This window comes from Propithecus coquereli, unplaced genomic scaffold, assembly GCF_000956105.1.
Source record: "Propithecus coquereli isolate 6110/MARCELLA unplaced genomic scaffold, Pcoq_1.0 Scaffold172, whole genome shotgun sequence".
NCBI lineage: Eukaryota > Metazoa > Chordata > Mammalia > Primates > Indriidae > Propithecus > Propithecus coquereli.
In genome coordinates, this window is record NW_012141858.1 from 3,438,218 (window position 1) to 3,450,546 (window position 12,329).

Sequence of the window (12,329 nt, forward strand, 5' to 3'; positions counted from 1 at the left end):
AGAAAAGGAAATTGAAGAGAGACAAAGCTTTTTGGTGCTGATAAAGCTTAAGAATCAGGAAATGATGATCATAATAACAGTTAGAGAAAGTGGGAGTGAGATGGTTAGAAAGCCTCAAACAAAGAATCATTAAGTGGGAACAGGCCTTTGTGATCCATCTCCTGTCCTCATAGTTAAAGAGAAGAAAGAGAAAGTGTCCGGGCCTTTGTGCCTAGAGGGGATTGGACTGTGAACTATAAGGCCCTTTCCACAGGTAAATGTGTAAGTCATATATATTTTTAAGGTTCCTTATTTGGTTAAGAGCTGTCACCGTGGCCTGTGTAACTTCCATGAAAGCCATGTTGTGATGGATGACATGAATGTGTTTGCTTTTCTCAGTTCTCAAAAGTCAGCATCATAATGCCCTTCAAAGTTCTAAGTAGTTTATGCAGTGTGATCATTTTTTTTTTTAAAACTGACCAGGTCCCAGGTACATCCTGGGACTAATGCTGAACATTTGGGAAAGTAAGAATCTCGGCTAGAACCAGGTTCTCGAACTCGGTGGCAGTCCTCTGGGCGATTCCTCAGCTTGCTGGTTGTTCAGCTCTACAATATCTGTTTCCTTGGTGTCCAGGTTTTCCATTAAATACAGCACATCAGGAGAGACTTGAGAGCCGGCCATGAAGTTGATTCCACTGGTCTCTGAGGATGTTTCTGTGTCAACTAAAAGAGGTGGCTGAGAGCTCACAGGGTCTGGACTTAGGTTTCCCAGGGAGGTGTGGCTGGACCCCAGGAAGTCTGGGAGGCTCCACCTTTTTAGAAACATGTCTGTATCACCAGAGTCTTCTTCATACTTGAATATGTTTCTCTCAGTGTCGGCTGGAATGGTCGGGGGACTGGGGCCACTAGGAGGTTTCCCCTTCTCTGAGGCGGACAGAACTGACCCTACCGGGCCCTCCTGCTGCCCAGGCCCACTTGGCTGAACCCCAGTAAACTCAAAGCTCAGGATGGAGGTAGTAGAGTCATGGTGGTCGGTGTCTGATGTGGGCACTGGTGCTTTGGCCGCTGTCATCAATACCTCGGGGACCTGTGGCATTTTGGTGGGGGAGGTCCTCACACTGGGCTGTGGGGTCAGGCTCGGTAAAGTGCTTGTCTGGCTGGTCTCCCGGATTGTGGACAGTTCTCCCACACTGGAATGCGGCATGGGCGAGGCCTTGCGGGGGTTTCTTGAGGGCACATCCAGCAGATCCTTGGCAGGGCTGAGGTTGCCTCGGGGGAAGAACATGGAGCTGTCACTGGTCTGCCTCCTGTAGCTTCTCCTCCTGGGGGTGGAGGGGTGTTCGTGGGCGCTCAGGAACCGCTTGACTCGTCCAATCATGGAATGCCGATGGCCGTGCTTCTCATAATCCCACAGCCACTGCTCGTCAGGAAAGTCGTACTCAGACAGCCTGAAACACACAATGTCAACAGATGGGCAGAGTAGCTTCAGGGGCCTACCTTTGGGGGCAGAATCTCAAAGTTAAGAGATGAATTTGGTATTTTCACATTACAGATTACATTTCACATGGGGGTAGAGGGACTTGAACTTGAGATAGTCTAGCAGAGATTCTCATACTTTTTGGTCTTAGGATCCTTTTAAATTCTTAAAAATTATTCAGTACCCCAAAGAGTTTTGTTTATGTAGGTTATATCTCTTGTTCTTTACTGGATTTGAAATCATAACTGAGGAATGTCAAAAACAAGAGTGTACAAGCACACATTCCATTAACTGTTAAGTGATGACATCATCACACATCTGTAGCCTCTGGAAAATCCCACTGTACATTCATGAAAGAATGAGAATGAAAAAGGCAAATAACATTTTAGTATGTCAGAAGGAAATCAAAGTCTCAGAGCCACACCCCTCCCCCCCAACTCCTTTTACAAAAGAGAAGGTAAAAAACTCAGGCATCTGTGAAGAGCTGGCCCCACAGATCATTCATTAAGGAAATTTCTTGCTAACCTCCCCTAAGCAAGGACATACAAATTATACCTATGCCCAGCACCTAAAACTAAAGCCTGTTTGATTCCGCACTAATAATGAATTACAAGTTTATCCTACAGGTAACAGAACTGGAGACAAGACAGAATCAGGCATTTTTCCACCTACCCAGGGACATCTACATAATCGATGCTTCCTTTACTCCCTTACTTTATGTAAAATGTAGATTTCTTGGATCTCACAAGAATGTAACCACTACCTCACCAGCACCTCATCTCACCCCCTCACTTTGCCCTTCTCCTTTTCCTTCTCTCTGTATGCCTTTAAAATGCTGACGTTCCCAACAACTTCCTCTTGGGAAAAACAGCCACAGCTTGTCCCGTGATTTGTGTTTTTCCCAAGAGCATCCTCAAAATCTTGGCTTAATAAACCTCCATTGATTGAGATTTTTGCCTCCGTCATTTATTTGGGTCAACAATTGTTATTATGGAAATAGTTTTGACCTTGAGGACTCCCTAAAAGAGCTTTAGGGATCCCAGATGTCCCTAGACCATACTTTGAAAATCACTGATCTAGAGACGTGAACATTAAAAAAATACACATATAGTATGTGTTCTTTCTTCCTTATTACAGTTGAACTAAGGTCAAGTTTCCCCCAGGACCCATAAAATCCCCAAAACAATGGATCATAAGTAAATTCAAGAGAGTGCAAATAATAGCTAACATTTATTGACTAGTACTAAGGGCCAGCTAAGCACCTCGCATGCATTAATTCATTTAATTATCTCAATCATTGTGTGAATTGGTATTGTCATTATTATTCACACTTTACAGATGAGGAAACAGCCCCAGAGAGATTCATCAAGCCTAAGTAGCTAGTGAGGGCCAAACTAGGAAGTCTGACTCCGAAGCTTTGTTCTTAATCACTTTGTTATAAAGTCTGCTACATGGATGGCAAAGGAAGAGCTAGAGCCCTCGGGGTATAGTCCTTGCCCAGAGGTAATTTGTAAACATTGTTGGTGAATGCTTTGCATTTCTGTCTGTTCAATTAAGGTTAAGGAAGGAGAAATGTGAACCTGTGGAAAGAATATATTCATCTAGGTGGGGTGAACTCACATAGTGGTTGGGCTCCCCTTGTGATTATGTTTGATAGATTTGTTATGGCTAAGAATTTCCTGTTGAATTTTTAGCATTTAAAAACTAAAGCCAATAATCCTACCATTTTAAATCTGCTTCAAGGCTGAAATAAAATGGATAATTGAGATAAAAAAAAAAAATCCTGTTTGTTAGTGAGGTCTACTCCCACCTCAGGTTACACAGTTATTTGCCTCACGTTTCTGTGGACTTACAGTCTTAATGGGGTTCAAAGAGCTACTTAAAGCCTTGCCCTTCAAATGCAAATGCTCACACTGGTTCTGGCAGCAACAGTAATTGGGCCATCCCAGTCCAGTGTTAGTATTGCCATTTCTGGTGACAAGATGCTTTAACTATGCCAGGTGCATTTTATGTGAAATGGTGGAAAAAGCTGGGACAGTATAATGTTGGTGGGCCTCGAAAGGGTAATGTGAGTAGCTAGAGAAAATGTTGTTTCTTGTGTTTATGAATAAAAGGTGGATGATCAAGATGATTAACTGGCTAAATGTCCTGGGATGGCGTTCGATTACAACCTCGTGCTGTTATTCTAAAGCCCTAGCGTGCCCTTGGCTACCAGATAGCCTTCTGACCCCTCTCCACTGGGCAAGGCTCGGATTGTGTTACAGAGACTTGGGAAATGCAGACTCACGCTTCAGTGGCCTTGGTGACCTGCTCGTTGGGTCTCCAGTCACTCCTCACAGGAATCCATCTGGTCAGAGAAGTCACCAGAGGAGCGACGAGCACAGTCGTTCGCTAAGACTGCCACACTGGATGTGCTCTGGGGATCGAGGGTGTGCTGGCAACCTCTCCTTATAGGATAGCCATCTGCCCTCCATTTGGGATCTTGACTATTTATTTGGGATTTGTTTTCCTCAACTACTTCTAAAGCACACAACCTTGTAAGAATGACAGGATCTTTTAGGGGAAAAACTTGGTATTTTCATTACTTCAAACTTTGCCACTCAAAAGGAAAGAACTTTCAAAGCATACACTGGTGTGGGATATGTACATTCAACTGCAGCAAGAGGTATAAGCCCCTGGGTCACAGATTGGAGAAAAATGGACAAGTTGCAATGAGAAAACTGCAAAAAGGCTAGTGGCTCGCTAACACTCTAGTGATTCACTGACTGGCATTGGGTAAGTCTGCCAAGGAGACCCTACCTACTGCACCTTCCTGCCTCACAGGACTGCTGTGGATCCAGGAGATTTATCTGCTTATTCACTTGACCACATTAATTGAGCATTCTCCATGAACAATTTGTTGCATTAGGTACCTTATAACATATCATTTAAAAGGAGGGAGGAGGCATGCATATAAATGTCTACATTGGGGGCAAGTAAGTTTTTGAGCTGGCCTTTGATAGAGAATTTGGATTGGATAGACAGAGAAGGGGCAGAGCATTCCAGGTGGAAAAAGTGACTTGAGCAAATAAGGCAGCAGGAAGGTAGCGGTGTTTGTGAGGAATGGGAGATACTTGAGTTTGTGTGAAACACACAGAAGAGTGTCGGGCAGAGGCTGGGAAGATAGTCTTGGACTGTGTTATGAGGAGTCATAGATCAGGCTGAGGGATTTGGACTTCATCACAGAGTGTCTTTGAGAACAGAGGGCATCACTACAGTTGTGCGGTGTTGGCAGTACTGTCCAGGTTGGAAAGGCTACACGAATACCAACACTGATGAATGCTTTGGAAAAGAAACGTGGCTTGAAAACTTTCCGCACCTTTAGTCTGAAACTGAGTCTTTGGAAGAACACTTGATGCTTTGTATCTGGGGGCGGGGGGGAAGCTTTTATGTATCTCACACTGAAGTGATGAACGATGCCCTCCAGGTCTTTATGCTCTAAGAGACCAGTAGGCAAACTCCATGGCATGATGGGCCTAACGACCTTTCTTCTAAATGCTTCCATGGAAGGTCTCATTGCTAACACATGTGCTCATCTCTGTCTTTTTCTGATAGACATTGTTCACAATATGACAGCAGAAACTGTCCTTTAAGAACAAAATGGTTCAAAGCTTAGAGCTCACAGAATAGAAAACTCTAGAAGAGTCTTTATTTCCCAATTGGGAGGTTTGGGTGTACCTTTTTGTCCTTTTATGCGTTCTCCTCCTTCCTACTTGATTTTTAAAGTGTACCCTTGGTATAGGCTTAATACAATCCAGAGGCCCAAATATAATACCACTTAAATAATTATAGCAGAAACATTATATGATAGAATGTAAGCACCAGCATTATATTCCTATATATTAGAGACAGTCAGCTGAAAAAGCTAGGTTTTATGTTCTGGAACTCATTTGGACTGAATAGGCTGGTAATTAGAGATAGGAGGACATTCATGGAAAGTGCCATGCAGCCATCAGTTTCCAGGGATGGAATTTGAGAATTGTCTTTGTGGTAGGAAAAATGATTTATTTTGAGAGCTGGCAGAGCCAGGATTGCTGCTGTCTAGGCTGACACTAACTAGCTGTATGACCTTGGGAGACTCATTTAACCTCTCGTGACTTAGCATCATACTTGGTAAGCTGGTGATGATAATCCTTCACCTGACTTCCAGGTTGTTTGTGAGTTAAAAAGGGGTAACATATGTAGAACATCTTTGAAGAACAGAAATATAGAAAGGACTCTGTCAATGACTGGCAAATTTTCAGAGGTGGTTTCCAAGTCATTATCGACTTCTTATACAGGGCTGGAAGATATGGTAGCATCTGCCTGAAGGTCATTTCCTTTTTTCCTTAAAGATCATCCTTTGAAAAATGTCACTACACCTAAGAGCTGCCACCTAACAATCAAAACCTTTGAAGGGATGACTTAGCCATTTAATGGTGAGACAAGGGCACTGGGTGAGTGCAGAGTAAACGTAAGGACTGGAGGAAGCTGGGCTATTCGAGGGGAAGAAGATATGGTGGATCAAATGGCAGGTGTTGTGGAGAAGGCACTGTCCTGACCTTGCCTCTCAATGTTGTTTTTCATGCCATTTGCTAACCATTGCCAAACCCTGCAGGATACATTTACTGAACAATAGAAACCATCAATACAGAAATACAGAAAACATGAGCACAAGAAAGGTGATGTCATGTATTGGGCTATTTTTGAAAGGGAGAAGGATAGAAGAAGGAGAGTGAGAAAAGGTTACGTCGAGCTAGTTAGGCTAGGTAGTTACAGCTGAGTCTAGAGGGAGGCGCAGCATGCATTATTTCTACAGGTCAGACAGATGTCTGGATTGGAATTATTTTAATCTCAGGTGTTAAAAAAAAACCCTAATTTCAAAATGTCTATTGAGCACCCGCACAACCATCAGGCTCATGATCATCCTTGCCAGTGACAAATATTGAGGGCATGAGCAGTTGTGATTTAATTAAGGACTCTTTAAAAAATGCTTAGACTGGTCAAGGGGGCAGAAGAACACTTTTTGCCCTCTGTTGTGGTAACAAAAGAGAGGCAGGCAGAGGACGGCTGAAGATGTCAGCAGACTTCTATACTTCTTGGGGTGTGTCTAAAATGGAAAGACCAAAATAGCCCCGATGACTTGAAGGATTTAATGCATATTTTTCAAAGCAAGCTTTTTGCAAAGCAACCCCCTTCTCATGAGGGTGATTAGGTAAACACAGAGCTTCAAAAAGATTGAAGGGTAAAACTGGATGAGGCTTGCCTTTCTTTCTCTGTTATACTTTTAAAGTGGTATTTTGACAATTTAAATTCAAATAATAAGAGGCCATTTTAACAGAACTGAAATGAGGAATTTAGGAAAATATTTAATATGATAAGTTCACTTCTCACATCTGATTTATTGTTTTCAAATTGCTAGTGTACTTAAAGTCGGGCAACTACCTCAGAGGGAGCTGATAATTTGCCTGAGAATCTATCAGGGCAGAGACCCATGTAGAGGAGCATTTATTCATGGGCAAAGTAAAATGTACTCTTCAAACCCATTAGTGGTAAGTGCTGTTATTTTTGACCTTCTGCAATGCAGAATCACCATCAAAACTGTAGCTAAGGATTTATAAAATGGGCTAGGTAACCCTCATGCTGAGCTGGGAGGTATGGGGCAGAGGGGTATGAGGAAATTCCGATGGACAGAATGTTGTATTCACCCAGGCTCCCCTCTAGTCCTTTCTGGGGGACAGTTTCAAACTAGCAGAGCATCCTGGGAGGTACTTTTGGCCCAGAAAGCTTCACTTAGAGGTGACAGCCCTCCCACTGCCTCTCTGTTATGTATCTGATAGTCTGGACCAAGGATTATGGCAAATCTGGTTGAAGACATGGCCTACTGCCCCTTTAAAAATGCATATCTAGCTTCTTGCTACCACCCTGGTTATGTTCTTTCGGCCCTTACTGGCTGACAAAAAAAGACATTGTGGCAAAAAGTGGGGGTTCATTTAAATTCTCACCCCTTTAATACTGTTATATTCTATAGGAGTTTTGTTAGAAGAGGAAATTAAGCCATATATACCTCTGGAACTATTTAAAGGTGAAAATTGAGCACCAATGGTGACCCCACGTCAGCATATGAAAGAATCCTTAAGTTCTAAAATTATGCACATTCTTAATGCACATTCATCTCCTTGGGAGGTTTCATTTTTCCTTCCTTTTAGGTACATTAAGTGAAAAAAAAATCAATGTTCCAAGAATACATTTTTGTTGAAGTTAGTGATTCAGAATTTGAGATATTTTGGTAGTTTATAGCATAAGCATGTAATAGTATATATCAGACTATGTATTTTCTTATAAAGCTAAAATATTTAAATATAGTTGGCTAAGAAAGGACTTCTAAATAACATCGATCTAGAAGTACATTTAACCACACTTTAATAAGGTCTTTGCTTGCTGAAATATGTATTTGGTATATTTAAATTTATATCACTAAAAATACTTCTGATTTACTATACAATCCTAATTGCTTTGTGCACTTTAAGTATATACATGTATATGTATAATTACGAAAAAAGTAATTGTACTACTGCTATATATTCTTAGAACTTTTGAAATAAAGATAGATAAATGAAAGTCATTATATCTGACAAAGTGGTTGTAAGTACTACACAAAGTCATGGGAATTAAACAACCTGCTGCTGAATGATCCTTGGGTCAATGATATGGAAAGCAAAAGATTTCTTGAACTGAATGACAAAGGAGACACAAGCTTTCAAAATCTATGGGATACAGAAAAAGCAGTCCTAAGGGGAAAATTCATAGCCTTAAATGCCTACATCAAAAATACAAAAAGATTACAAATTAGCAACCTAATGTCACATCTCAAGGAACTAGAAAAAGAAGAACAAACCAAACCCAAAGCCAGCAGGAAAAAAGAAATAACAGAGCTCAGAGCAGAATTAAATGAAATGGAAAAAAACAAACAAAAAAATACAAAGGATCAGCGAAACAAAAAGTTGGTTCTTTGAAAAGATAAACAAAATCAAGAGGCCACCAGTCAGATTAACCAGAAATAGAAGAGAAATGACTCAAATAACCTCAATCAGAAATGAAAGAGGAAATATTACAACTGATACTACGGAAATACAAAATATCATCCATGAATAATATGAAAACTTCTACACAAGAAATCTAGAAAACTTAGAGAAAATGGACAAATTCCTGGAAACACACAACCTCCCAAGCTTGAATCAGCAAGGAAGAAATAGAAATCCTGAACAGAGCAATAGTAAGCAGCAAGATTAAAGTAGAAATAAAAAATCTCCCAACAATAACAAAAAAAGTCCTGAACCAGACAGATTCACAGCTGAATTCTACCAGACCTACAAAGAAAAACTGGTACCTACCTTACAGAAACTATTCCATAACATCGAGAAGAAGGGAATCCTCCCTACCTCATTCTATGAGGCCGGTATCACCCTGATACCAAAGGAAAGGACACAACAAAAAAAGAAAACTACAGACCAATATTCCTTATGAACACAGATGCAAAAATCTTCAACAAAATACTAGCAAACTGAATTCAGCAGCACATCAAAAAGATAATCCACCATGATCAAGTGAGTTTCATCCCAGGGATGCAAGGATGTTTTAATATATGTAAATCAATAAACGTGATTCACCACATAAACAGAAACAAAAACAAGGACCATATGACCATCTTGATAGATGCAGAAAAAGCATTCAATAAAATCCAGCACACTTTCATGATTAAAAACCCTCAACAAACTAGGCATAGAAGGAACATACCTCAAAATTATAAAAGCCATCTATGACAGCCTCATAGCCAATATCATACTGAATGGGAAAAAGTTGAAAGAATTCCCCCTAAGAATTTGAACAGCCAAGGGTGCCCACTGTCACCACTTCCATTCAACATAGTATTGGAAGTCCTAGCCAGAGCAATCAGGCAAGAGAAAGAAATAAAGGGCATCCAAATTAGGAAAGAGGAGGTCAAACTCTCTGTTTGCTGATGACATAATCTTTTATCCAGAAAACCCTAAAGACTCCACAAAAAGACTCTTGGAACTGATAAATAAATTCAGCAAAGTCTCAGATTATAAAATCAATGTACATAAATCAGTAGCATTTCTATATGCTAATAACAGTCAAGCTGAGCATCAAATAAATGAATCAATACCATTTTTTTTTCTTTTCTGGCTGAGTAATATTCCATTGTAAACATATACCAAATTTTGATAATCCACTCATGGATTGATGGGCACTTGGGTTGTTTCCACATTCTTGCAATAGTGAATTGTGCTGCCATAAACATTCGGGTGCAGATGTCTTTATCACACATCTGATAAAGGGCTGATAACCAGAATCTATCTAGAACTCAAAAAAATCAACAAGAAAAAATCAAACAACCCCATCAACAAATGGGCAAGGGAAATGAACAGAAACTTTTCAAAAGAAGACAGAATAATGGCCAGCAAACACATAAAAAAATGCTCAACATCTCTAATCATTAGAGAAATGCAAATCAAAACCACAATGAGGTATCACCTAACCCCGGTGAGATTGGCCTCTATCAAAAAAACACAAAACAACAAATGTTGGTGAGGATGTGGAGAGACAGGAACACTTTTACACTGCTGGTGGGACTGCAAATCAGTGCAATCTCTGTGGAAAAGAATTTGGAGATACCTCAGAGAGCTAAAAATAGAAATACCATTCGATCCAGCAATAGCACTATTAGGCATCTACCCAAAAGAGCTCAATACCATTTATAATAGCTACAAATAAAATAAAATACCTAGGAATATACTTAAATAAGGAGGTGAAAAATCTCTACAAGGAGAACTATAAAACACTGATGAAAGAAGTCACAGATGACACAAACAAATGGAAAAACATCCCTTGATCATGGATTGGTAGAATCAACATCATTAAAATGTCCATACTGCCCAAAGTGATTTACAGATTCAATGTAATCCCCACCAAAATACCAACGTCATATTTCACACATCTAGAAAAAATAATCCTAAACTTCATTTGGAACCAAAAAAGAACCTGATTAGCCAAAACAATCACAAATCTGGAGGCATCACATTACCAGACTTCAAATTATACTACAAGGTTATAGTAACCAAAGCAGCATGATACTGGTATAAAAGTAGAGACATAGACCAATGGAACAGAATAGAGAACTCAGAAGTAAAACCATCTACCTACAACCAACTGATCTTTGACAAAGCAGACAATACACATTGGGGAAAGAAAGCCCTATTCAATAAATGGGGTTGGGAAAATTGGATAGCCACATACAGAAGAATGAAACAGGACCCCTATCTCTTGTCACATACAAAAATTAATTCAAGATGGATAAAAGACTTAAATGTAAGACATGAAACCATAAAAATTCTAGAAGAAAATGTAGGAAAAACTCTTCTAGATATCAGTCTAGGCAAAGAATTTATTACTAAGACCCCAGTGGCAAATACAGCAACAACAAAAATAAATAAATGGGATTTAATTAAATTAAAAAAACTTCTGCACAGGAAAGGAAATAATCAATAGAGCAAATAGATAACCTATAGAATGGTAGAAAATATTTGCAAACTATACATCTGACAAAGGCCTAATATTCAGATTCTACAAAAAACTCAAACAAATCAGCAAGAAAAAAACAAACAACCCCATGAAAAAGTGGGCAAAGTACATGAACAGAAGTTTTTTGAAAGATGATAGACAAATGGCCAACAAACACATGAAAAAATGCTCAACGTAACTAATCATCAGGGAAATGCAAATTAAAATTGCAATGAGATACCACTTTACTCCTGTCAGAATGGCCATTAATAAATATTCAACAAACAACAGATGCTGGTGTTGATGCAGAGAGAAAGGAATGCATATACACTGTTGGTGGGACTGCAAATTAGTACAACCTCTGTGGAAAACAGTATAGAGATTCCACAAAGAAATAAATGTAGACCTACCGTTCAATTTAGCAATTCCACTGCTGGGTATCTATCCAAAGGAAATGAAGTCATTTTGTAAAAAAGACACCTGCACTTGAATGTTTATTGTAGCATAATTCACAATTGCAAAGATGTGGAATCAACCTAAGTGCCCATCGATTTATGAATGGATAAAGAAAATGTGGTATATATATTATATAACATGGAGTACTACTCAGCCACAAAAAGAAATGAAATAATGCTGTTTGCAGCAGCTTGGATGGAACTGGAGACCATTATCCTAAGTAAAGTATCTCAGGAATGGAAAACCAAACACCATGTGTTCTCACTAATAAGTGGGAACTAAACAGTGGGTACACATGGGCACGAAGCAGTATAGAGGACAGGAGAAACCAAGAAAGGGAGATGATGGATGGGAGTGTGTGGGATAAAAACTTACCTATTGGGTACAATGAACACTATTCTGGTGACAGGCACACAGAAGCCCTGACTTAAGCATTATACAAGGTATTCATGTAACAAAAACACTTGTACCTCTTTAATTAATATTTTGAAATTAAAAACATGTGGTTGTAGTTTTGTAGTACCAAATATTTAATAAATATTAAATAAATTCCCTACTCCTAACCAGAGCAACTACAAAAATGTGAATGTTTCCCTCTTTACTAAATGGATCCTTAATTGACTTCATAGATCCCTTCCTTAAGATCACTATAAACGGGAGGAAGATTTTTTTTTTTTTTTTGAGACAGAGTCTCACTCTGTTGCCCTGGCTAGAGTGAGTGCCGTGGCGTCAGCCTAGCTCATAGCAACCTCAAACTCCTGGGCTCAAGCAATCCTACCGCCTCAGCCTCCCGAGTAGCTGGGACTACAGGCATGCG

General features: G+C 39.8%; 1 protein-coding gene across 1 annotated transcript in view; it reads right to left on the reverse strand.

Annotated features, from left to right (window-relative positions):
• Window positions 1-341: 341 nt before the first annotated feature.
• BEST3 (bestrophin 3) overlaps window positions 342-12,329 on the reverse strand; it is a 43,943-nt gene continuing 31,955 nt past the window's right edge. Inside the window, exon 10 of the mRNA XM_012642034.1 lies at window positions 342-1,427. Within this exon, the coding sequence (XP_012497488.1) occupies window positions 518-1,427 (910 nt within the window). The 3' untranslated portion in view covers window positions 342-517. The remainder of the gene's footprint in view (window positions 1,428-12,329) is intronic.